The sequence below is a fragment of the Bidens hawaiensis genome, unplaced genomic scaffold, assembly GCF_021521415.1.
Source record: "Bidens hawaiensis isolate Kalapana, Puna unplaced genomic scaffold, B.hawaiensis_p1.1 tig00013302_1, whole genome shotgun sequence".
Taxonomy (NCBI): Eukaryota; Viridiplantae; Streptophyta; class Magnoliopsida; order Asterales; family Asteraceae; genus Bidens; species Bidens hawaiensis.
In genome coordinates, this window is record NW_027492128.1 from 1 (window position 1) to 26,758 (window position 26,758).

General features: G+C 37.1%; 2 protein-coding genes and 1 pseudogene across 2 annotated transcripts; all 3 read right to left on the reverse strand.

The window, feature by feature from the left end:
- Nucleotides 1–917: 917 nt before the first annotated feature.
- Nucleotides 918–2,935, reverse strand: LOC143543802 (cytochrome P450 76C2-like; the record flags this gene model as incomplete). The annotated part of the gene is made up of 2 exons (XM_077036040.1): nucleotides 2,810–2,935; nucleotides 918–1,406 (listed from the first exon to the last, which is right to left on the reverse strand). Coding segments are annotated over exons 1-2 (615 nt in total), but the record flags the coding sequence as incomplete, so codon positions are not given.
- Nucleotides 2,936–2,951: 16 nt separating this feature from the next.
- Nucleotides 2,952–4,862, reverse strand: LOC143543821 (carnosic acid synthase pseudogene; annotated as a pseudogene).
- Nucleotides 4,863–17,187: 12,325 nt separating this feature from the next.
- LOC143543803 (geraniol 8-hydroxylase-like) lies at nucleotides 17,188–19,253 on the reverse strand. The gene is made up of 2 exons (XM_077036041.1): nucleotides 18,368–19,253; nucleotides 17,188–17,809 (listed from the first exon to the last, which is right to left on the reverse strand). Exons 1-2 carry the CDS (start codon nucleotides 19,241–19,243, stop codon nucleotides 17,207–17,209), a joined length of 1,479 nt encoding a protein of 492 aa, XP_076892156.1. The 5' UTR covers nucleotides 19,244–19,253; the 3' UTR covers nucleotides 17,188–17,206.
- Between the last annotated feature and the right edge of the window lie 7,505 nt (nucleotides 19,254–26,758).

Genomic DNA, 26,758 nt, shown 5'->3' on the forward strand with positions numbered 1-26,758 from the left:
CGATGAATCAATCTCCGTCACAATCTGTTATCCGACGACTTAATTCCGTTTTAGAGCTTTCATAAATTGCGGATCTAGCATCCAAATCCCCAATCACCGGATCCTAAAATGCTCACACTTGAATCACTTCTCTGGATATCAGTTAGGGTGGAGAGAAGGTGGTTTCCGGCGGTGGTGGCGGTGGCCGTGAAGTGGTGGTGGAGAGAGTGCAGTAAAGAGGTGGTGATACACGACGGACTTTTTCCGGCGGTTAGGGCACCGTTATCGCTGGTTTGGACTTCAAATTAACTGTAAATTTCTGCGAGTTAGATCTGGAGCTTTGTTCTGGTCGCTGGAAATACTCACCGTCACCGTCGCCGTGACCACCAACAGTGCAGTCATCGATCTCCTTGTCGGAAAATCGGCTGTGGTGGTGATGATGATGTAGATGACGTGGAGGGGATCACGACGGGCCAGGTTTCATGTGCTGGGTATATGGTGGAGGCGTGGTGGTGGCGATTAACATGGTCTCCGGTGGCCGTTAGTGGTGTGGTGGTGGTTTAAACAGAGAGAGAGAGAGAGAGAGAAGGGGGGGGGGGAGAAAGAGAGAGAGTCGTACAAAAATGAAGAAGAAAGAGGAAGAAGTTGCAGGGTAGACGAAAAGACAAAAATACCCTCACTTGCGCCTCACGTGAGGGCATTTAACTGAGTTTTTCTAACCCAGTTAGCGTAAAGGACATAACGTGTAGAAAAAAAAAGTTTAAAGTACACCGCCTGCAAGGAAACTAAAAAAAGGACACGAACCGTAATTTGGCTTTTTTTAAAGAACAAAATTTGTAATTCTGTCCATGAATCTCGGTGTTTTAGTCTCTCACTTACAAAACCCTCTACCATTTCATCCATCCAGTTAAAAGCCACCTTAGCCTGCCCCCTTATACCTTGTGGATCCAACGTTTCAACATAGGAAATATGTCCCCTATGTTAAACTTCCCTAGCACTTCCATCACCGTCACAACGGCCATCCTGAACCCCTTGATATTATTCGACTCGTAGCCGGTGATCAAATTCTGCGAAAGAAACGTGTTCGACATCTGGTTGAGTGCGACCGTAAACGCAAGTTTTCCTATGTCCACGGGCACTTCTTTCCGCCCGGACTCCCTAAGGAAATCTAAGGTTTCATCCACCACATTTTGCCTTAGGTCGCTAAGGCTGTTGAGTTTCTCTTTATTGGTGAGATACATGTTAAGGGCTTTTCTCATGGCTCGCCATGTCTCGTTATTAGGTGACATCCAAAGGATTGCGGTTTCATGGTAATTTAAAACGGTGGCAACGTCCGGGATGAGACGGCTTGAGCAAGCCTCGTCCTTGTGTTGAAGGATTTCTCTCGCGGCGTCGGGTGTAGATGCCACCACACTGGGTGATGCTGCCTAGTCGGATGGTCATAAATGGACCATATTTATGTGCGAGTTTGGCTAAGGATTCATGGGGTTTTGGTCCAATTTCGAAGAGGTTTCCGATGATGGGAAAGCCGATGGGGCCGGGAGGGAGTCTCCTTTTTAGGTAAAGATCGATTCCATGTAGGAAGAAGAAAAGAATGATGATGGGAAAAAGCAAAGGAAGAAGCTCCATTGTTCATTTTTGTTTTTGCATGAAAAATGCAATGGGAGTGAACATGTGCATATATAGCCAATTGGTTATTAGTTTTACGAGCCTTTTAATAATATATATATTTTTGATATATCTTTTTTCAATAATGTAAGCATGTTAAATTTTAAAATAATTATTTTGCGTGTTTAATTATTTTATCATCATCACGTGAAACAAAAATAAAAAAAAATCTAAAACGCGTAAAACACATGTAGCTCAAGCCTCTCGAGCCCAATTCAACGAAGCGCCTCTTGTGCAAACCCAACCAATCCAATTAAGTTCAACCCATTCAAGCCCAACCAATTCAAGCTATTCCAACCCAACTAAGTTCATCCAACCAACCTCTTGAAGATCAAACCACTCAATGTGCCCATGGACGTACGTTTTATGTCAATGAATTTTCAACCAACCAACAACTAAGAAGCGGAGCTACCAACAAAGAAACCATTACCGCAACTCATATTCTGTCTCAATTAGTTTCTTTTGATTTCATTTTTGAAGTTATTAATGAATCTTTAATTAATTATGAATTTAGAAGTTTTTGGATTATTTATGTTTGGATTTTATTATTCAATATCAATTAGGATGTAATGCCATTAATCGATTCTGATTCGATTCACGTTAGGATGTCACCGATTTATGGAAATCTCGAAGAAAAAGTTATTGTTTTATTTTGCTATTTAATGTAAGTATATTTATTTTGACATTAAGGGGAAACGCTAAATGACACATGGGTATGTTCATCAAAGAACCAATATGTCGTATGAGCCTATTAATTAGGTCATTTGATTAAATAAATAATACTTGTGGGCTTGCGGCCACATCTAAATGGGCTTGGTCTAACATGGAAAGATAACGTGTTGGATAAAGTGAGAACTGATAAAGAAACCATGTGCGCATGCTTTTTATAATTCAAAATGTGGTCAAAACTTCATAGAAGAACATATGTATAAAATAGGGACATGCAGCCAATCCAATTTTATTAATTAATTTAAAGTGTAGCCAAGACTACATAACATAAGCAATTGCTACAAGAATACACTGCTACACATTCTAGCCATCAACTTATACTACTTTTACTTATTATAAGTTTAAAAACAATCTTGTAAAAACAACTTACGCCCCTTTCACCATATTCAAGTCACTTGATCAGTGGTATAGGGGTAGAAACAAGTGGTGTTACTTTTTGCAATTGAAGGCCATAAGTATCACTCATGTCCATTTCTTCTATAGCATGAGGAAGCTCCCAATCAAAATGATACACAAATGCGGCCGCAATCAAACTTAACATCCTCTCAGCCAAAGGCATACCAGGGCACCTTCTTCTACCTGATCCAAACGGGTATGAACTCCAAACATTGTCCCTTATAGTCACGCTTATCTTCCAAGAATCTTTCTGGCATAAACACCGTCGGATTCTCCCAGTACCTGGGGTCCTGCGCCATCGCCCATCCGTTCACTATAATTTGTATGTTTTTTGGAATAACATAACTCCCAATTTTGACTTCAGTTTGAGTTACATGAGGCGCCAGTATGGGAGACCCTGCATGAAGACGCAATGTTTCCTTGATTACAGCTTGCAAGCAGGGCAGGTTAAGGGTTTTGGCTTCTTCAATCTTTCCATCTTCTCCCACTATTTGGCTCACTTCTTCACGAACTCTTGAAAACATATGAGGGTTGAGTAACAATTCAGACATTAACCATGTTGTAGTGCATGCAATCGTGTCGGTTCCTGCTGTTAAAAGTTCCTGTAATTCATATACAAATTATTAATTACTTCATACATTGATCTTTATAACTTTTTGGATATTGTGTTTGGATCAAATACATTGATAGAATCGAAAAGAACAGAGAGAGAAGGTTCAACTAAATCAAGCGTAATCCATTATGATCGTTCCATTTGTTATTATACAGACTCAATTGTTAACGACCTAACGACTAACAGCTAACAACCCAACTGACTCTTTTACAAACAGACACCAACTATTCAACAATTACCAAAACGACCCCTGTCATAACTATCACGAAATTACAAAGTGACCCCTATGCTTTCTATACTCGTAACAATACTCCCCGGTCAAGCAAAAATCTTGTCCTCAAGATTTAAAATTCGGAAACCGGAGCTAAAATTGTTCTAGATCCTCCCATGTAGCTTCAGTAATTGGAAAATTATCCCAATGTACCAACACTTTAACGCCCATATTATTTCCCTTTTTAATTATTTGCTTATCCAAAATAGCTCTTGGCCTAATGCAAACATGAGGGTTAGTTGGTAGAGGGGTAACAGAAGTTGGTGGACCAGGAGCAGCTTTTAGTAAGGACACATGAAATGTAGGATGAATCTGGGCAGAAGCAGGAAGGTCTAACTGGTAGGCTACATTACCAATTTTCTCGAATCAAATAAGGGTCAAAATATTTAGGACCCAACTTCTGATGTTTGTGAGTTCGGAGAGTGTGCTGCACATAAGCCTGAAGCTTAACATTATTTGGATTATGAACTGTTATTAGGACTAGATCCTGTTTATCATCATTGTTAATTAGTTTGTTTATTATTATTATTATTATGTAAAGTTTGTAGATCTAGGTTTTTGTTCAGATGTTCTAAGGTTAAATTGACTAAGTAAACCAAGGAGGTTTAGGCTCAAACTTTCCAGAAACTTAATTCGCATCTAGACGACCATGTGAAAAGAAAAGGGGGATCAAAAAGGGCTAAGTACAAGTTTTCGCATGGATGGGTTTTTCGCTTCGCTTGGTGATGCGAAGCGAAACATATTTCTGTTTCGCTTCGCTTGACCTCATGCGAAGTGAATGGATTGTTTGTTTCGCTTCACATGACTTCATGCGAAGCGAAATAAGACCTCATGCGAAAAACCAACACTTAGCAAAATTTTCAGAATCTTAAATCTGAAGCTACTGGATTGTTTTCAGACCAATGAACTGTTTGGACTCTTGGACTGTTTTAGACTTAATCTTTGTACATTGTAGTCTAATTGACTTGTGAATATACTAAAACTGACTTATCACCTTGTTAAAACTAAAATGTATATAATTTTTTTTTAAATTAAATATTTAAATTATAATATGTAAATACTTAATGCTTATGTATATATCTTATTTGTTTTGTTTATTTTTCAATGATGATTCTCATGATCTCTTGGTTTAACTTTCAGGGTCATAATAATTTTTGTGCTCTCGGGTTGCCAAAGGCAAAAGGCAGACAAAGTATTTACCTCCATGGTCAAGGTGCTCAAGAAATCACCCCTTGCTTATGCTATCACCGCCAACCCAGCTGTTTATTATAAATGGGTCTTGGACTTCTGGGCGTTTGCCAAGGTTGCCGATGACTCATCTTTCACAACAACTGTTGCCAGAAAGGAGTTGACTATTTCAGAAGCAGACATTAGACGGGTGTTGAAGATTGCTGATCAGCCAGATTATACATATGAGAAGGGAAATAGGAAGAAGCTAGTTGGTTTTGTTGAACAGATGGGATACGACACTGAATGGAGGAGCCTTGAGAAGAGTCAACTTCCACCATACTGGAGGTTTTTATTCCACATTGTCACTCATTGCTTTGTGGATACTCGTGGAGGATTCGACAGTATGAGTACAAACTGGGTTCGTGTTATGTCTGCTTTGACGACTCGAGAGAAGTTCAACTACTCTTGAAGGATATTCTTGTGCATGTTGGGAAACATCAAGAGTGGTGCTACATGGCTTATGTACCTGAGATCCGTGCAGCTGATTTTGAACGATTTGATTCTGGATGTTTCACGACCGGGGTCCAAAAAGGCCAAGGACAAGAAGTCACTTCCCGAGCCGTACCATGTAAATGAGATTAAAACTTCGGTTTTCGGTGTGTTGCTGAGCACCAAGGGAAGGGGTCATCAGTATGTGGGACCAAGGCCGGGTCCTAAGTTTGGTTTATTTGAGGAGACAGAGCCTGCTGGGGACGAGGCATCTACTGAGGGTGAAGATGATGATGAACCCGAAGTTGAAGGTGAACAAGATTCCAATGATGAGCCGGCCGAGGATCGAACAAAGGCCAAGCACGACTTAAAGAGGAAAGAGGCTGAAAAAGGCAAAGTTATAGAACTTGAGGAGGAAGAAGAAGACCAGCCGCCCCTGAAGCGCTTGAGGAAACTTGGGGACTCCCAGAAGTCAACCAAGTTCCTTGTCGAGACTCCCTCACAAGACAAAACATCCGACCAACCAAAAATCACCAAAGAAGCCCTGGCCTAAGCCCTCAAGACACTAGATGTAACCAAGATACAAATCCCTGCCTACAAGACACCAAAAACCAGAAAGAAAACCAAAGCAAAGAAAACCAAGACCCTACTCCATGACTCACCAGAATCCTCACCTGATCCTTCACCAACAGACCAACCAATTTCAACATTCCTACCCCAAATACCATCCTTACCACACTCACCACCACAATAACAAACCCAACCTGAACCTTCTCAAGTCTCAACACCACCTACCCAACCAACCTCATCCATATTCACCTCATTAGTTTTCAGCTCACCAATACAAACAGCAAGCCTATGGAGCAAAACCGTCATTACTTCCCCAACCCAAACCTTCACACCATCTATAACACAACCAACACCACCCACCACTATAACTTCACCAATCCTTACCCAAGCCATCTCCCTACCTTTGCCAACAACCTCACCACCCATAATGTCCACCACCCCACCATCCACCATTATCTCACCCAAACCCATTTCCCGAGGGATGTCTTCAACACCTCCAGTATACGCCGATCCTATCCTCGATAGGATTGTCGCACCGGAGGAATCCAACGCTAAGAGGGCGGAACGAGAGATTGTGCTCCTCAAGTTAATTAAGGAGATGAAACAAAAGGCATTGGAGGATGAAGAAGAGAAAGTGGCTCTAAGGGAAAGGATTTGGGTGTTGGAAGAGCAAAAGGAAGCAAGCGATGCTCTTGCTGAGAATCAAAGATTATTGACAAACACCTTCCACACCCGAATCCAGAATCTACAAGCACTAATGAACCGTGAGGCCTCTGAGAACGCTAATCTGAGAGCAGATCATTCAAGACTTGGTGACAGGATGACTACACTTGAAAGAGACTTACCAAGTGCCAGTGCTCTCAGATCTAGTGTAAACAAGAAGATCGAAGATGTGACGAGAAGGTGGGATGTTGAAAATGAAGCCACAAACTCCAGAGTTACAAATTTGGAAAATCAGCTTGCTTCATTCGCCTCTCTTGATGCACTCAGAGCAGAAATGGAGGCCATACAAGGAAAGATAAAGGAGCAGGATCGTCTGAATGAGCTACAACTCAAGACGAATGAAGACATGGTGAGTAAGTACCAGGCGGCCTCAGACCTCATGGGCATTCAAGAAGATGAATTTCATGGTCTGGAGGATAGGCTTGACGCAGTGTTTGGGACTTGGAGAAGGTCTGGTGAGACTTCTGAAGTCGGTGGTTCACAGCATACCGCAGGTCCATCTGTGACCATGTGAGGAGTTCAGGCTGTAGTATCTGAAGGAGAGGCGACTGTTGGTCGGTTAGTACAACAGGGTGGCCAGTCTAGCGGTGTTGGTGGTGGAAATGATGGTGATGATGAAGATGATGATGAGGAAGAAGATGATGACGATAATGAAGTTCATGATAGCTTTGATGAAGATGATGATAATGATGATGAAGGAGGAGCCGGTGGAGACGGAGGGGTCGGGGCAGCAGGAGGTGGAGGTGGAGATAACACTCAATCACCTCCACCAGTTCAACATGACATTCAAGACCCTGTTGCTCATGACTCGGCTGGCAAAGTCAGGGAACACGACACACAGATTACTGACATGTATAAAGATTTATTTCCTGATGACTTTTCAGGTGCTGTGGATGACTTTATCGAAGCGGGAAAGAACCTGGAGCAACTTATTGAACAGAATACAGAGAAGGGGGTTGAAGATGACTATATCAATTACTCACCTAATCCTGACACTCCTCCTGCTCAAGTTCAGACTATAGAGACTCTTGCTGCTGATCCCGTCTCCAATCCAACTGATGACTTGACACAGGAACCACTAAAGAGAAAGAGAAAGAATCATATTGTGTCAAGTTGTGCATGCGCCCGCGATCTCATCTATCGTTACCACGATGATTCGCTGATTGTATATGCAAAGTATAATAAGGAGAACACATGTTGGGCGATTAGGCGATATAGTGGTGATCTGATTTATCTCAACCATCATGAGCTGAAGTCACTACCAGAGCTTGACCTCAATTACCTTCGAAAAGCTCTAGGTCATGGTGTGGTTGGGAGCACTTTGGATAGTTGGATTCCAGATTACCTTCATCGTCAATCGAGGGTCGATTACAAGGAGTTTGAGCCAAATAAGGGTCGGAAGTACAAGAACCCAAGAGAAATAGACCCAGCCACCGGAGAGCCACGAACCATGTGGAGATACATGGCACCAAAGAATTGTCATATCATCTACCATGGCAAGCCCTTTATTCCCAACATCCTCCGAGACTTCACAGGCTGAGAATTTGACAACACGATAGGGGATGCCGTCATACGCTGCAAAGATCTGCCTGAGATTCGCGTATTTGACGAGCACGAGCTAATGGGGCTCACATAGAAGATATCAAGAAGCTATACAATTCACCCCTGGGAACCGTCGAGGACATTGGTCGTCAGAACACAGACCGGATAGTGGAAGCCTTCAACAAATTTGTTAGAAGAGTTGTTGAACTTCCACTACCCGAGGACGGCTGGCTTGATTACGACACCGAGGGGTTCCAATACTAAAGACTAGAGGGAGATTGTTAGGTCCCTTTTTGTTTATACTAGTCTTTTGTATTGATGTTTATGTAATGGGCCTTTTTGTTTATTTCAGGCCCAAGAGAAATAAGTTGTAAAGCCCATTGGGCATGTAATGTATTCTACTTCTCATGCATGCTTCCCTATAAATAGGTAGCATGCCATGAGAAGTTGATGGTTGTTCATTTTTGAAGGAAATTAATCCAAGATAAAACTTTTGTAACTCTCTTCTTTTCTCTCTCGGCTCTCTCTCTTCTTCTCTCAAACTACTAGAAAATAAAATCTCAAGATCCGAGACCGCTTAGGTGGCTTAGTGTGATTTCTGCTAGCACTAAGCTTGGTTGATCCAAGACTATGGTTAGATCCACCCACGTTTGGACCTACACTATTTAGTATGTATATAATATTTGTTATTCATTATTCATACATATGTACATATGTATGTACGTACCTACACGTATACACGGATACATATAGGGACTAGGGTATTTTGAGAACTTATACTAGTTATGAGAACTCCTCTCAACCACACAAATCAATTGAAGTTTTGGTCTAGTTGTAGGTTCTCTAGATGGATCTCACAACTTTACTCAGATCAATCCGTGTTGTTGGTTAGCGGAAATCACCTACAACGCTCGGATCTCGGATCTTAGTTTGTTATTTTAAAAAAGAGGAGATGAGATGAGAGGTTTTGGAGAGAGAAACTTTATTTCAAATCTCTTAAGTTGTGTTGGAGTTATGTTTGGAGAAATGGGTAAGTGACCATTTTATAGGGTTCCCATTTCTCCAATACTTACAAAATAAACGTACCGAGTACGTACTACATCGACTAAAAGCAAACTAAAATGACATATACAATCCTAAAAACAATATAGAATATTGGCCCTACAATCTCCCTCTAGGATTGAGTATGTCGAGGAACCTTCGTCAACTTCTTTGTTTCGTCTTTATTTCTTGAAAATTAGTACTTGTCTTGATCCAGGATCTTGAACCACATTGGATCTTAAACAGTTCTTTATTTTCCGGTCTTGTAGACTTGAATTTCCATCTTATTTTAGGGAAGGATCGGCAACTGCAAATTTTAGAAACATCAGATATGGGAGGCTCGACATATAATTTTCTTTTTTGACTTTCTTGTGCCGACTGGTTTCTTTCCTTGTCTTCAGATCAGTTCCTTTTTAGGTCCAACAACCAACTTTCATGTTCTCGTTTTCTTTTAAGCGCTTCAGCATCTGCAATTACAAGCAGACTTGATCTTGATCTACCTGTCTATGTATAACTGTACAAAACTTAGAATGATAAGATTCATTCACAGACCCTCTTGAGGGTCAAAGAAGAATTCGTTCACAGACCCTCCTAATTTCATTCCCTCAACTTGTAAGTGATTGGTTTAAGTCCCAGGTTTCCAATTAACTAACTTTGTATGAACGACCTTGATAACAAAACACATGATTTTGAATTAAACAAAGTTTAATAAAATATGTACGAACATAATAAAAACTTAAACTCTTTTTGGCATTTTCATATATTTTAAAATTACGAAATATATACAAAATATTTGAAGTTGAAACATAAAAAAAAAGAAAATAAAAATAAAATATAGGAATAAAGATGAAATTAATATTATATGTCAAAAATATTTACTTAAGAGTTTACTAAACTATTTTTGTGAGAAAGATCACAACATGGAATCGCATTATCTGTTAACGTTCTAGATCACACTTCTATTTGGACATTATTATGCCAAGAACCCAAAGTAGATTGTAGATATAATTTGTCCACTTTAAACTTAACAAGTATTTGGATATCAATGTGATAAGTTAAGGTATAGATTAAGCACAATATTTATGTGGTCCCCATTTAATCTGACAAATTACAGACTCCATCATACCTCGGGCCTAGTATGTTTTCATATGTCACCTTAACTTGACTTAAACCTTTCTTATCTGATCGCAGTACGCTTATTGACACTTTGAACACTTTATTTTTGAACACTTAACTCTATCTAGAAAGATTAAAATAAAGCAGAAGTTCAGGGCCTTAACAATCAGGTCTGATAATACCATATTATCGCGCAGAGAAAGTCCAAGGCTTGAACAAAAGAAAGAAAATAATACAAAGCAGAAGATTCAGGGCCTTAACAATCAGATCTTGTATGACTACAAACGTAGAAAGTCCAAGGCTTGAATCAAAATAAATGAATAAATAAAGCAGAAGTTAAAAATCCTAAGACAGACATCTTTTTATTTTTCTTTTTCTTTTCTGACTCTTTTGCTGTCTTTTCTGACAATTTTCTTTTCTTTTCTGACTCTTTTCTTGACATAATAGACTTAAAAATGACACTTATTTTCATAAGACAACTGTGATCAGGTAATGAGAGGCTTGGGTATAAAATGTTATTTACGTTTCTACCTTCATCGATATGACTTTAGTTGGAGTCGCAACCGCTTCATGACGTGTAACCACTAGCATAGGCAGATATTTAAGTTTATATCACTATGAGATTTACTCATTTGTCAAGCCTATCTATACATGAAGCAATGATCTTGTTGGCTTTTGATTTACTCTTTTCATGTGCTAGAATCGTTAGAGATACTTTCTTATCATTTTCCAAAGGTCGGATCAATTTCTCAAAATTTCAAAATTTCAAAATTTTTGACTCCCTCTAAACAGGAGCTCCCTCTAAACGGGACAATCTCTTTTGGAATATTTTTAGATTTTCTTAAATGAACATAAAATCTTTTTCATAAATCAAATGACTTGTTTTTGTTTTTCTTGAAATAAATTTAAAATCTTTTTGGTGAGTTAAATCTAACTCATTTTCTCCCTCTAAAATTATGACATATTTGAAAAATATTTACAATTTTAAAACAAAAAGATAGATAGGTTTTTTTAATCAAAATTGATCATGCCGAGCGATTCGACCAGAAATTCAAATCGGGCATGATCGATGGTTTTAATAAAAAGGTCAGCAGAGTTGCTGTCAGATGGACTCTCTTAAGCATGCATTATCACATTTTATAACAAAGTTGAAGAGATTCAAACCAAGACCCAGCAGCTGATGCTGGATCCATCACTTGAGAGAAGTAGTTGGACGAGATTAGTTTGAGAAACGCTCGATAAGTTGTTGTTGAACCATTTAAACAAGGCTTCCCTTCCTTGAAGTTTGTCCTCCCATTTCGCTTATGAAAGACTCGAATCCGCCATCGAATGGTTTAGCATCAAGTAGCAAGGGTTCGTCTCCCATCATATGTCGGGTGCAATCACTATCTAAGTACCTAATACTATTGATAGTCCTCCTTGATTAACCCTGCATGCACTAAGCGTTTAAATAGACATGGATTCTCGGATTACTTTTGTTCCGGGAAGGTCGACTGTAAACCGACCAAACTTTATTTTTTTTCCAGAAAACCATTTATTTCTTGTTGGAGCCTCACTTGATGAAGAACGGTCCTTAGGAATCCAAGTAAAAACTTGTTCCTTGGTTTTTGCAATTTTGGACTTTTCTTTTGTTTTTGGTGAATCCTCAGACTTTACAGTCTTAGGACCCTTTTTGATTTTGAATCTATTTTCCAAAAAGGTGTCTTTTTGCGTTTTACTTTATTTAGTTTGGATCTCACATCCATTTCACTTGGTTCACTATCAGCTTGACCAGTCCTTGAATCAGGGCTACTAAAAGCTCCTTTTGGGGGACTGACTAAGCTGCCTTTGAATATCAAGCTGTTGCTTGAACCAGTGCTTTCAATGTCTTGCAAGGTGAGAAGAGTGACCACACACAAAACAACACTTTCTCCTAGGAGCGCCATAGAACTCATCTGAATTATAATGTGGTTGGTGTGGTGGGAAAGATGATCCTTGGAAAGGAACATGATTATAAAACACATTTGTGTAATATGGATCAACAAATTTTGTTGATAATGACCATAGTAGTTGTTATCACAGGAGTTGTATAACTGAGGATTTCTTAATTGATTGGTAGTTTGAGAAAATGATCGATTATTTGGTGGAACTTATTTACACGAAGTGCTTGCCTTTTCATTTTCAAAAACTTTACTTTCACTTGAATTACCCTCAGTCTCACAACTTGATGATGAACAACTTGATATGTTCACCTCAACAGGTCTACTTTCATTAACACATTTTTCAACAAAAGTTTCATCACAAACGGTTTCATAATCACAACTCTTGTTCGTTTCCATCGACCCACTTTCTTCAACACAACCTGCTGAACATGATGAATCACCACTAGAATCAATAATTGCAGGTATTGGAGCAGTTGCTTTAGAAGCTGGAGGAATAAATTTTACTGGTTTTGGTACATGACCAATTCCATATACCATCTCTTCCTCGGGAAGAGTGTTATGACTAAAATGGGGCAGGCTAGTGTAATTATCATTCATGGGAGGGGGTACAGTTGAATAGTCATAGCCTAGACCCAACTTTTGTTTAGCACTCCTCTGTGCTCCAAGAATCTCATCTAACTGACCAGATGTTATTTCAAATCTTTCAACTGCTTTTTCGTGTTTCTCAGAAATTGCTTTGTAAACTGAAATTTCATTTTTCAAATTTTCATTTTCATCTTTCAACTTTGAAACTATGTCTTTGTAGTATACAACTTCCTGTTGTGTTTGAAAGATTTTTAGTTTGAGATTTGCAACATCATCATAGTGTGTTTTGATCTTAGTTGTGTAAATCTCATCAGCTTTAACATATTGTTTTTTCAGACTTTTCAACTGTGAGTCCTCTTTTAAAACAACATCATAGTTTTGTCTATAGAACTCAACTTTATGAATGCAAGCTTGTGTTCACGGATTTGTGTGTACCTCGGGAAGGATATGACATGCATGACTGCTTTCACCTGCAGCACTTGTCCCAACTTTATTACTTGTCCCAACTTTATTTTCTTTGGACTGATTGTTCATTTGGAGCTTATCTTCCATTATTTCAAAAGACTTGATGGTAGAAGCCAACTCTGAGAGTGTTATGGTGTTCAGGTTTGTGGTTCTTTTGATGGTAACCACATTGATGTTCCATGTATAAGGCAGTGAATTCAACAGCTTCATGTTGATCTCAGACAAACCATTGATGATACCGACACTTCTCATTTTAGTGACGAGTGACTCAAATCTGTTGATGAGAGAGACAACCGATTCTCTTTTAATATGTGTAAACATGTCGGATTCTCCTTTTAACATTTTCTTTCGGCTTTCTCCCATATCCAGATTTCCATCAAGCTTAGGGTCGTAAGACATTTTTTTTAAATTATTATTATTATTATTTATTTATTTTTTAATTTGACACGACCCGACCGACTCGACTCAAATGACTCGACTCAAAAATTGACTTGAAAAACTTGAAACTCGACTTGAAAAACTTGGCTCAAAAAACTCGAGTCGACTCAATACTTGACTTGAAAGACTCGACTCAAAAAACCTCAACAAAAAAAACTTAAATTTGAGTTGATTTGCATACTAGATCTGCAAATCTCAATTTCTTTTTTGTTTCTAAACACCTCTAATATACCATCATCGTCCCCTTTGACTTCGAGCTTTTCGCAGCCGCCTTCTTCGGAGCCTTTTTACTCGGAGTAGTCCTTGAAATACCAGATCTCAACTCCGGTCACCCATTATGCAGATGGGGATTTGCGATTAGTTTGGATAGTGGATGGTGTTTGGTTTGAGTTGGTGGTGTTTGGAAGTTGCGGCGAAGAGTGGGTGGTGGTGGCGGAGGTGTTCTTGAAGGGAAGGATAATGAGAAAGAATGCGAGATGGAAAGTTGCGAGTTGCGAAACGGGGTTGCAGGACGGATGCGAGAGGGACAGTGGTTGTGAGATGGGTCGGAAGATGGATGCGATTGAACTGGAATGTGGATCCGATCGTATAGGAAAAAGGCGTTCGATTGGTTTTGAAGGTGGATGGATGCGAATTGTTTTGAAGGGAGGATGCAAATTGTTTTCTTTTTTTTTCTGTTTTTTTTTTTTGCGAATTGTTTTGTGTGATGAAAACTTTGCTGATGCCACTTTCCACTTATCCCTTCCATTGACCCATAAATATGTTGACCGCTCAAAATATTGTAGATCTAGTATCCGTTGGACGTATCAAGCTTAGATTTGAATATTTTCGAACCAAGGTTAAACCATACAAAAAACACGATTTTAGATCTCACTGTTTTCGAACAGATTTAAGATCCAACAAACTCCTTCCGGTTAGGCTTTTCTAACCGGTAATACTGTTATTTAATTAAAGTTGTTGGTAAAAAAAAGATCCAACAAACTCCTAAACCAAGTCCAAGCTCAAATCCAACAAAAAACTAAGATCAAAATCCGAAAAGTTTGACCCAAAAACCACAAAAAGTTGAGCCGAAAGCTCTGATACCACGTGTAGGTCCTCTAGATGGATCTCACAACTTTACTCTGATCAATCCGTGTTGTTGGTTAGCGGAAATCACCGACAACACTCGGATCTCGGATCTTAGTTTGTTATTCTAAAAGAGAGGAGATGAGATGAGAGGTTTTGGAGAGAGAAACTTTATTTCAAATCTTTTAAGTTGTGTTGGAGTTATGTTTGGAGAAATGGGTAACTGACCATTTTATAGGGTACTTATTTTTTCAATACTACAAAATAAACGTACCGAGTATATACTACTATAACAACTAAAAACAAATTAAAACAACATATACAATTCTAAAAACAATATAGAATATTGACCCTACACTAGTTAAATTTGATTAAGATTATAAATTAAATGATTGCAATAATTCAATAAATACTTTAAATAAATAAAAGTACACAAGGACAATAAGGTCATAAAATAAGTTCTCATTCCTACCATTTTTTTTAAAGTCATGTCATATAATTACCAAATTATGTGGAATATTATATGTAACAAATTTTTATTTTTACATTCCGGAATTATATAACTATATAATTTCTCGAGCGGGGTCTTGTCTATAGATGCCACCACCTCAGCGAGGCTGCCGAATCAAATGGTCACAAGGACCATGTTTAAGTGCGAGCTTGGCTAGGGATTCATGTGGTTTTGGTCCAAGTTCAATGAGGCTGCCGTTGATGGGAAGGCTGACAGTGCTAGGAGGGAATCTCCTTTTCCCGTTAAGGTTGATCCCATGTAGCTAGGAAGAGTACAAGAATGATTGTGGGAAGTGTTATGACCTTCATAGTCTCATTGACGATTTGATTGTTGTTATTTAATTAAGTTTTTTTAGCAAGTAAGTGTAGTTAGGAAAAATAATTATCAAATAGGGGTACTTTGAAAAATAATTCCTAAAATGAGTGTTTTCTAATTTAATGTTCAAAAACAGTTAAAAAAGAAAATTCAAGCATCTCCCATTACTTCATCTTCTCCGGCTATAACCCTAACGATCGAAATTAAGAACTACATGCAGTTGAAATAATAATTAGTCGGAAAAGACTTATTACCCAACAAATTGTTTCACATGAAGACATCTAATAATCAAACATTCAAATTAATTAAAACCAAATATGCATACATTCAAATATTTTTGTGAATCCCGCAATTGGCATTGACACGGCCGTGAATAGCCGGAAGAACACAAACTTGTCGCCACCGTGAACCGCCATTGACATCCGTCTAACCGCCGGAATCGAAATCGACGTTTGCAGAGGCGCGGCGGTGAACACTCTAAAGAACACAAACTTGTCACCGCCATGAACCGCCTTGACAGCCGCCTAAACTGCCAGAATTAGTATCGAGGTTTGCAGTAACGTCGCCGTGAACTGCCGGGTTCTACATCGGAGATGATGAAGTAATGGGAGTTGCTTGAGTTTTTTTCTTTTAATTGTTTTTGAACATTAAATTAGAAAACACCCATTTTGAAAATTACTTTTAAAAGTACCCATATTTAGTAAATATTTTTCCTAACTACACTTGGTAAAAAAAACTCTCTATCATTAACTCTTTAGTTTTCCTCATTTATTGTGTATTATTGAAACTTCTTGTAATGAGAAGTATACTCTATACACACAACCTTTCTCACTTAATTCACATGGTATCAGGACTTGTCCTCCCCTTCTTTCCCTCTAACTCCCACCACTGGTTATCTGCTGCCAATTATTTGGCATGGAAAAATCAGATGGTGCCCATTCTTACTTTCCAGAACTTGCTTTCTCATGGTGACGGCTTAACCATCCCAAACGCTTTCTATACTTCATGGACTGCTGATGATTAGAAAACGCACTGTTCTGATTCTTCATGCTGCTTTATCCGAGGAAGCCATCTCTGAAATTCTGGAACTCACATCGGGTCGTCCCATTTGACTAATTCTTGAAAATGCTTATGCCAATGCTTCTATTTAAAGGATTCAAAACCTCCTGGACTAACTTAATTAGACAAACTATAGGCTAGTCCACTTTTCTATAACAAAAATATATAAATGCATTCAATAATTCAATTTTTGTCTTTTTTTTAGACAAGATGAATGCAAATTTTTTTTCACATAAATGTACGGGGTCCTTTAAGATACTTAGAAAAAAAATATATATGCATTCCATATTACAAGATTTTCCAATATATTATATTGCGTTTTGTATTACATAATAGCTCATGGCATCTTGATATATATTTATAAATTATGAACATAAATGCTAATGCGAATAATAGAATTGCAACACCCAACATACACTTTTACACATGCTAGCCAACATACAACATACAACTTTACTTGTTATAGCAAACAAGTAAAAACTAGGTTGAACTGAACCTTGTTTGTCACAACTGAATGTCCATTTCACCTTATCTAGTCACTAGATTAGGGGTATAGGGGTAGCAACAAGTGGTGTTGCTTTAAGCAATGCAAGGCCATAAGTATCACTCATGTCCATTTCTTCTGTAGCATGAGGAAGCTCCCAATCAAAATGATACACAAATGCAGCCACAATTAAACTTAACATCCTCTCAGCCAAAGGCATGCCCGGACACTTTCTTCGACCCGATCCAAATGGTATGAACTCAAAATGTTGCCCCTTATAGTCACGCTTATCTTCCAAGAATCTTTCCGGCACAAACGCGGTTGGATTCTCCCAATATCTAGGGTCCCGCGCCATCGCCCATACGTTCACCACAAGTTGCGTGTTTTTTGGTATAACATAACTGCCTATTTTAACTTCAGTTTGAGTTATGTGAGGCGCTAGTATAGGTGACCCTGCATGAAGTCTCATGGTTTCCTTGATTACGGCTTGCAAGTAAGGCAAGTTAAGAGTTTTGGCTTCTTTAATCTTTCCATCTTCTTCCACTATTTGGCTCACTTCTTCACGAACTCTTAAAAACATATGAGGGTTGAGTAACAATTCAGACATAATCCATGTTGTAGTGCTTGCAATCGTGTCCGTTCCTGCTACTAACACATCCTGTAATTTAGGCAAATAGAAAATAAATAATCTCACATTTTGTGTATTGGCCGATAATAATCTCACCTTTAAAAATCACTAGCTACCAACAGTCCAACCTTTCAAGTATTTTTGTCTCAATGGTCTTCCGTTAAAATACAGTTAACGTCATTACGTTTTTTTTTTTGAGTTTCAAACCAATGTTTTACGAATTTTGATCGGAAGAAGGATATGGGTCAACTAATGTAAAACTTATCTCGAAACAGTGATTCAAATGGATTGATTTTTGTTAACTGGAAATTCAAACACGTAAAGTCATCTCTTTTAGGGGAAAAGTTAACCTAGGGTTTGCAACGATGCATAAGAGAGCAGACGGCTTTACGTGTTACCAATTTTAGTTTTTATGAATTTTTTTAAATTAAAACTACGTAGTTTTAATGAGTTTACTGTGTAAAGTTAAGCTTCTCACAGCACCGTATCTGGTTTTCCTTGGTCGAAGAATTTAGTAGGTCAATAGATCATTTTGATCATTTTCTCTTTTTTATAATATAACTTTTTAGATGAATAGATCATATTTACCACAGTTAAAGCCTTTATGTGCTTGACATTGAAATCAGCTTCAATATGATCATCACAGTAGTCCAACATTGAATCAAACACATCGCCAAGCCTCGGCAACTTCGAATCTCGGTGCTTTACTCTCTCATCCACATACCCTTCTACCATATCTTCCAACCAGACAAACGCCTCCTTCGCCTGCCGCCTTATATTCTGCGGATCAAACGATTTCAGCACGGGAAATACGTCTGCTATGTTGGACTTCCCTTGCACCTCCATCGCGGTCTCCACGGCCGTCTTAAACTCGTGAATATTGTCATGCTCGTAGGTAGAGATAACATTCCGAGAAAAAAACTTTCTCGAAAACTGGTTAAGTGCGACCGCAAACGCCAGCTCTCCTACGTCTACACCCGCTCTTTTTTGGCCCCGAAGGAATACCAACACTTCCTCCATCACACTTTCCCTAAGGTCCATGAGTGTGTCTAGTTTATGTTGGCTAGTGAGACACATTCTAATGACTTTTCTAATGGTCTGCCATGTTTCATTTGTTGGTATCCATAAAACCGCCATATCGGGGTGTTTTAGAGCGGTAACTGCGTGTGGGACAGGACGACCAGCGCAAGCCTCGTCATTGCGTAGGAGGATCTCTCTGGCGGCATCGGGTGTGGATGCTACCACAGTGGTGATACTGCCTAATTGGATGGTCATAAGTGGACCGTGTTTCTTGGCGAGCTTGGCAAGTGATTCATGGGGTTTGGGTCCAATATCGAGTAGGTTTCCGATGATCAGGAAGCCGATAGGGCCGGGAGGAAGTCTTCTTTTACGGTAAAGGTCGATAGCATGAAGGAGAAAGAAGAAGCAAATTATGGAAGAGAGAGTGAGATATAAGAAATCCATTTGTTTCTTGTTAAAATGTAGTTTGTGTCTAGACTATACTTAACTATTTATAGAGGTCGCTATAGTAACTAGAAGCTATTTCTAAAAGGATATCAAAACTTATTTTATTTTATTTTATTTAACAGCCAAATATATTATATATAAACCATTTTAAATGGAGATCAAACCCTAACCATTAATTTGAAGATAAACTGCCTTTAGATCATTCTCAACATATTCTCTACAAATATCCAAAGGAAAAAATTTGTAAAGTATATGATATGATTATAAGTAGTTATGAGTATAGAAGAGGGAAAATGTTATACGAGAAAGTTAAATTTATGGTTTTACTGTTCACATCATATAATATTTTAATATTTTCCAAAAGTGATTGTGAATGAAGGGGAGAAAAAATGATGATAAAAGTATAAAAGTGTATTATTTAATTGATTTAACTATAGTGATAGTGATTTTTAATGTAATTCTATAATATATATATATATATAGGGTAAGGTTAAAATGAAAATCTACTTGAGTTGTGAAAACCCACGAAAACCCTATGTAACATAGTTTTTTTTTTGTTACATGTAATATATGTTGTAACATTTAATACAAAACATCGAAACATCAAAAAAAAATGTTTTGCTATTTTTTAACATTTTTTTACTAATTTTTATATATGTTTTCAGGAGAGAGAAAAAGTTATATTTATATTTACATTTTTTATTCACTTTAACTGTGTACCACAAGATTTAAACATTAATTAAAAACATGTGGTTGAGAATGAGTTTCTAGAGTTTTCACAACTCAAATGAGTTTTAATTTTATACTTAGCCTATATATATATATTGAGAACCATGTTGAGTTGTAAGAACTTAAGAACTCTATTCTAGGCCCACATTTAATTAAATAGATTGGAATATGTGGTTGAGATTAAATCTGGCAAAAAAGTCAAAGTATAAGAGGGAATAAAAATGTAATTGGTTATACTAACTTTTACGTCCGTTACACATTTATAAAAAGTCGACTCGGTGCGTAAATAATTTTTACACATGTGTAATTTTTTTTGTGTAAATATTACGCATGTGTAAAAAAAAATTCGTCACATTGAGTTCTTAAAACTCAAAGGAGTTCTCATTTGAAATCTCCCTTATATATATATATATATGATAGGGAATGGATATATGGTAGGGAACTGAATGTGAATACTCTTACAATTTTTCTTTTATCTTCTCACAATTTTATTAATTATTATTGATAAAAAGAGAGAGAGAGAGAGAATTAATTGAGGCGTAGAGAACAATAATTTAATTTTTATATATTTTTTGAGTTGGTTTTTCTTGACCAAAAAAAAAGTTGTTGATTAAGAGCATTCTCAAACGATCCTCTATCCTCATCTTTATAATTACACTAAAAAACACTATATTTCTCTCTTCTGTTTAATTAAATAATATTTTTTTGTACTTTAATCAAAACAGTTTTTTCTCTCCACCCTATAATTTACAAAAAATCACTACCTTTTCCCCAAATTTACAAAAAATCACTATCTTTTCTCTCACCACCCTATAATTTACACTCAAAACTCCATCCTATAATTTACAAACTCCCCTCACAAAATTTTGAGGGATCAGATGAGAATGCTCTAAGACATATATATTTGGAGATTATATTTTTACATAAGATTATACGAGACCATCCACTATAGTTGGTCATGAGGTTGAGAAAGTGAAAGTTGTTTTCCATCTTAAATCGAGCAATGTTAGGGCTGTCAATTTATGGCATGAACCTGTTAACACAACATGACAAGATACTACACGACACGGATTTTAGCAGGTTTGAGTTTGAGCTTAACAGGTTTCGTGTCTTAAACAGGTCGACATGTTTATATTTGTGTCCTAACAGGTTAAAGACCTGTTAACCTGCTAGTAACCTGTGTAGATTTTTATTTTAACACACGCACACACATTCCTAAAGTCTTAAACCTAAAGTCATACTTACAAACGACATTTCACTAATGCCTGTTAGAACCCAATATTATATTTTTTATGGATGTTGTAATTTGCTTTTAAGGTTTTTTGTCTCAAGTATGATATGGATTTGTCATCTTTTGTTTCAAGTATGTTAAAGATTTGTGGTTTTTTGTTTCAAATATGTTATTGATTATCTATTAGTTGAGACTTTTATGCTCGTTTTGAAATTTTTGGTTTCGTTGCACACGTATTATTCATTGTGTCTTTAAACAGGTCTCTTAACAGGTTAACCTGCTGCTAAACAGGTTCGTGTTCGTGTTTGGAAAAAATGGCACAATTAGTTATCGTGCCGTGCTCGTGTTTAGCGTAACAGGTCATCGTGTTTTATCGTGTTGTGTCTTATCGTGTCGTGTCCGACATGTTATGATAGCCTTAAGCAATGTAGTTCTAAACAGTGGTAACCTCGAAACGAGAACAATTGTAACCGGGAAGAAGAAACCCGCAGGTAGTGTTATGAAGTCAAATCCAAGAATCAAACTCAAAGAGGGGCGCGTGATAAAAGGTGTGAATGATCATGGAGGAACAATGAAAATAGGTATTGAGAGGGAGTGTAAAACTTAGTGCAGTACCAACTTGAAGGACCCGAATGGTTAATACGAAAAATATGAGAGTGATATAGAAGATCTCAAGTGACGGTTTGGTAGAGATTCAAAGTTCAGAGACCAAGTTGAATAACTCTAGTTTGATTATATGTGTTATATAAACTCAACAAAAGTTTTATTTTTAGTTCGTAGTAGTAATTTTCATTCTTGTTTTTTATTAATAAAAAGAGCCGCATAAACGTTTTATGCAAGATCATGTTTGATGTTCTTGATTCACATATGACAAGTTTAACAAACTCAACTCTTTTCATGAAAGTTATAATTTTTATTTATTAAAGTTTTCAAGAACAATTTTTTTAAATTGAAGCCTTAACTCTTATCCAGAAACAATATTATTTTGAGTAATAGCTTCTTTGTGTTTTTTAAATCAAAACTACATGCTTTTTAAAAATAACCTATTAAAATAATTAAATATCTTGTTTTAGTGGAACCGATGAACTAGAAAAAATGCTATTCGAATGTAAAAATTTTACAACATAAAAACAACTCATGATTTGCTTTTTGAATATTAAAATACACGTTTGCTTACTTTTTTCAAAATCAACTATTTATTTTTTTATAAATCTTTAAAATATTAAAAATAGTTTCCTTTTATAAATATAGGTTTTAATAAAAATAAAGGTTATTTAACTCTTGAATGAAATGCTTTATTACAAAACTTTAAAAAATAAACCAATTTCGATAATAAAAAACTTTTTTTTGTTAAAAATATAAACTTTAAAAACACAAATTAATGTGCTTTTTTTTCTTAAAGATAAAACATGTTTTCCAAAATATTAAAACATCAGACGATGTTCCTATCTTTTTTAGAATAGGTTTATTTTATAAAAACTATATGTAGGGCCTGATTATGCGATAAAGTTATTTGTGTTATTTTGTTTTGTTATGGGTTGTATGTCGTTAGCTTTCGCTTTTTAGTTTATGTGTGTTTGGGCCAAAGGCCAGGCAATCAAAAGCCCATTGGACCGTAATAATATAATGATGCATGGCATATATAATGGAGGCATGTCCATGAATACAACCCAACTCTCTTTACCTTATCTTCTTCAATGTTGTAAAAGTAGGTTTACAAGGCCGAGTACTCGCTACAAGGTATGTCGCCGAGGCGAGTTTATTTAAGTCCGCCTAGTTACTAAGAATCGATCAAATGTGGCCAACCTCAGTCAAAATCGCATCTAATCAGTGAACTTGGGCCGATTTTGACCTAAAAAAAATAAAACATTATTTGTATTCCTATAATATTAAAGAGCAGATGTCATTTTTTTTAATTAATGATTAACAATTTTCAGAATTATTTATTATTTTAAAATGTATTTCTGTGATTTATATTGATATTCACCTATTTTGTTATAAATATTAGAAAACTTATGATGTTTGACATATATATAATATTCAAAATTAATTTTCTTTATATTTACCATGTTCTGGTACTCTCCGAGTACTCCCCGAATACTCTGAGTACACCCAACTCCCTAGTCAGCCGCCTAGGGTCCACCTAGCGACTTTTGCAACCTTGATCTTCTTAAGTTTCCATTCTTGGCAAATAACTCAAAGACTTAATAAGATTCGAGATCTTGGTTAGTTGTAGGTGATTTCCGCTCACCTACAACCGAAATTAATTCAAGAACACGTTGTGAGATCCATTCTAGGGGCTTACAATTAGTATCAGAGCTTTCAGCTCTACTAGGTGAGGTTATTGGGTCACAACCTTGGATTTTGGTCTTGTTTTGGCGTTTGAAGTGTGTTTAGTTTACTACCGGTTATTCAGGTTAAGCTTAAAAATTGTCAATAAGAGTGTTTGGTTGAAGATTCGTACAAAAACAATGTGTTTTGCGAGTTTGATTTCATCAGGTGCATAATCATAATCACATTTGGGAACAAATAACAATCGCATTTGTATTTCACTCGCAATCGCATTTATTTCCAAAATCGCAATTGCACATCTGATCGCAACCGCATTGGTATTTAGAATTGCAATCGCATTTGCTTCCAAATTGCAATCACATCTGGACCCCAATCGCATCGCATTACTGTTCACTCCCAGAATCGCATTTCCACCAGAATCGCATTCGCAATCCTTATGCCAATTGCATTCACATTACTGTTTACATGAGATTGCGATTCTCATACTTAGAATTTTCTATGATTTCTACCAATTTCAAGACTGTTTGACCTGGTGTTTTTTTGGTACATTTATAAAGATGTCTTACGATACAGAATTGTTGAAGAGCTACTTGATCATTGAAAATGAAGCCTGAACCGCTAATTTATTGCTATTTTTAGTCCTAATGTCATTGCAGGTACTGAATCGCAGGGTAAAGACACAGGATTGGATTCAGATTATGAGGTTGACTACCTCAATTATTTGCTTGATACAGACGTCAGTGATCCTGTTACTGCTAATGATGATCCAGTCTCATCTGTTGCCGTAAATGTTGTTTCTGTTGCTACTGCTACTGCTGATGTTGCCTAAGTTCCTAAGCTTAGAAAGAGAAAGTGGCATTGTGTTAATAAACGTGCCAGTGTCTGATGCAGGAATTATCTGTATCATGATGAATCACTCATCTTGTAATGCAAATGGCACGCCGACAGTGAAAGTTGGGCTATTCGGCACCAAAATGGAGACCTCGCCACCATGCATTACACTGAAATGCATTCGCTGCCCCATCTCGACATGAACTACTTTGTAAGGGCAGCATGTGATTATATTGGTGAAAAGGGGTTGGAGGGATGGTTCAAGAGATTTGTGCAAAAATAAGCAAAGGATGACTTCCCAAATTTCAAGCTCAATATGGGACGGACCTACAAACATTTAATAGAGATTGATCCAGCAACAGGGAAGAGAAGGAAGGCCTGGAGGAACGAAATGCCAAAAGAAGGGCGCAAAGTTTATCATGGAGAACCTTTTACGCCCAACACGCTTTCAGACTTCATTTGTTGGGACTTCGATGGTGAGACGGGCGAGGCAGTAGTCACTGCAAGCAGATGCACCCAATTCATTTCTTCTATGAGCATGAGCTAATGGGGTTTGATGAGGCAGATATTATGAAGCTATATAAGTCTCCTTTGTGCACTCTTGAAGATCCAGGTTGGCCAAACACCGATCAAATAGTTGAGAAGTTTAACAAGTTTTTTCACTACGTTGTTGAAAATCAACTAATCGATCACCCGACACCTTTGAGTACGAGATTGATTAGAGACGGGAGCTGCATATAATACTAAAGACTAGAGGGAGATTATGGAGCCTAATTATGTAAAAAAGCCTTTTGTATTATTTTGTTTTGTCATCGGTTGTATGTCGTTAACTTTCACTTCTTTGTTTATGTATTTTTGAGCCCGAGACCATGTAATCAAAAGCCCATTGGACCGTAATAATTGAATGATGCATGGCATACACTCCACCATAGATAGTGGAGGTAGCACATGCATACAACAACCGTTGCAAAAACCCACTCCCACCAACCCTCCATATCTCTCTCTCTCTTATCTTCTTAAGTTTTTATTCTTGGGAAATAACTCAACCACTTAACAAGATCCGAGATCTTGGTTAGTTGTAGGTGATTTCTACTTGTATACAATTGAGATTGATTCAAGAACATGTTTTGAGATTCATTTTGGGGACCTACACTATTGAAGTTATTTTTTTTAAATAGATTTTATATTATTAAAGGTACAGGTTTTATTTTAAAATATTTTTATGTCAACTCGAAGTTTAAACGTACTTAGCTGCCTGTTAAAAGAAAGTTCAAATGTTGAAACTTCCATTTTTAAAATGCTAGTTATTTAAAACTAATAAACAGAAAGCTAATACTTTCATCAAATCTAACTTTACTAATAAAAAAAGATAATGAGGATGATGTGGCAATCTCACATTCATTCTTGATCTAATCTTTCTTCTTATTCATTCTATCTATTTATGGGTTATGGGCAAAACCATTTTGTTAAATGGGTCATAATTTTCTTTCTAATTTTTCATCTCATTTATCATATCTATCCATGGGTCATGAGTCTAAATAATTTTGGCAAAAGGGTTATAATTTCCTTTATAATTCTCTAATTTATCATCTTCTTTATCCTACATATCCATGGGCCATTTAGGGATGACAATGAAACCAGAACCCGATGGGAAAACCCGAAATCCGACATAAATTGGGCGGGTAATACCCGACCCGTTAGGGTTTGGAATTATTTTGAAATTTTTCGCGGGTTTAGGATAGGTTCGGGATTTCTAATATACCCGATTACCCGATAACATAGACCCATTTATCCGGTTATATAACCGATGTACCCAATATAGCTTATTATATTATATATACTATATTCCAAATATATTATTTGTCAAAACTTGTTTATGTCAATTATTTAAGATATTTTACCTACATGGTAACCATCTTTGTAATCGATTAGTTATATTTTGTTAAAACCGCAGTAGAAACCCGACGGGTTTTGAGCCGGGTATACCCAACAGGTATTTTGTCAAAACCTGATAGGAAACCCGAAACCCGATGGGAAAACCCGAAACCCGACGAGTAATTACCCGATTAAAACCCGACGGGTTTGGGACGGTTTTGGATGGACTTTTATAACCGGTTATGGGTTTGGGAATACCTAAACCCGACCCATTGCCATCCCTAGGGCCATTGGTTAAAACAATTTTAACAAATGGGTTATAATTTCCCTTCTAATTTTCTAATATCTCATCTCATTATAATTATCCATGGGTAATAAGTCAAAACAATTTTAACAAATTTTGTATATTATTGTAAAATTTGCAAATTTTGTATATTATTGCAAATTTTAGCAATTTTAGCAAACTTCTAATTTCTAAATTTGAGTAATAAGTCAAAAGATTGGGTTTTGTAATTCAAAAAAGGGTAGCGGCGCAGCTTATTGCCCGCTTGCCT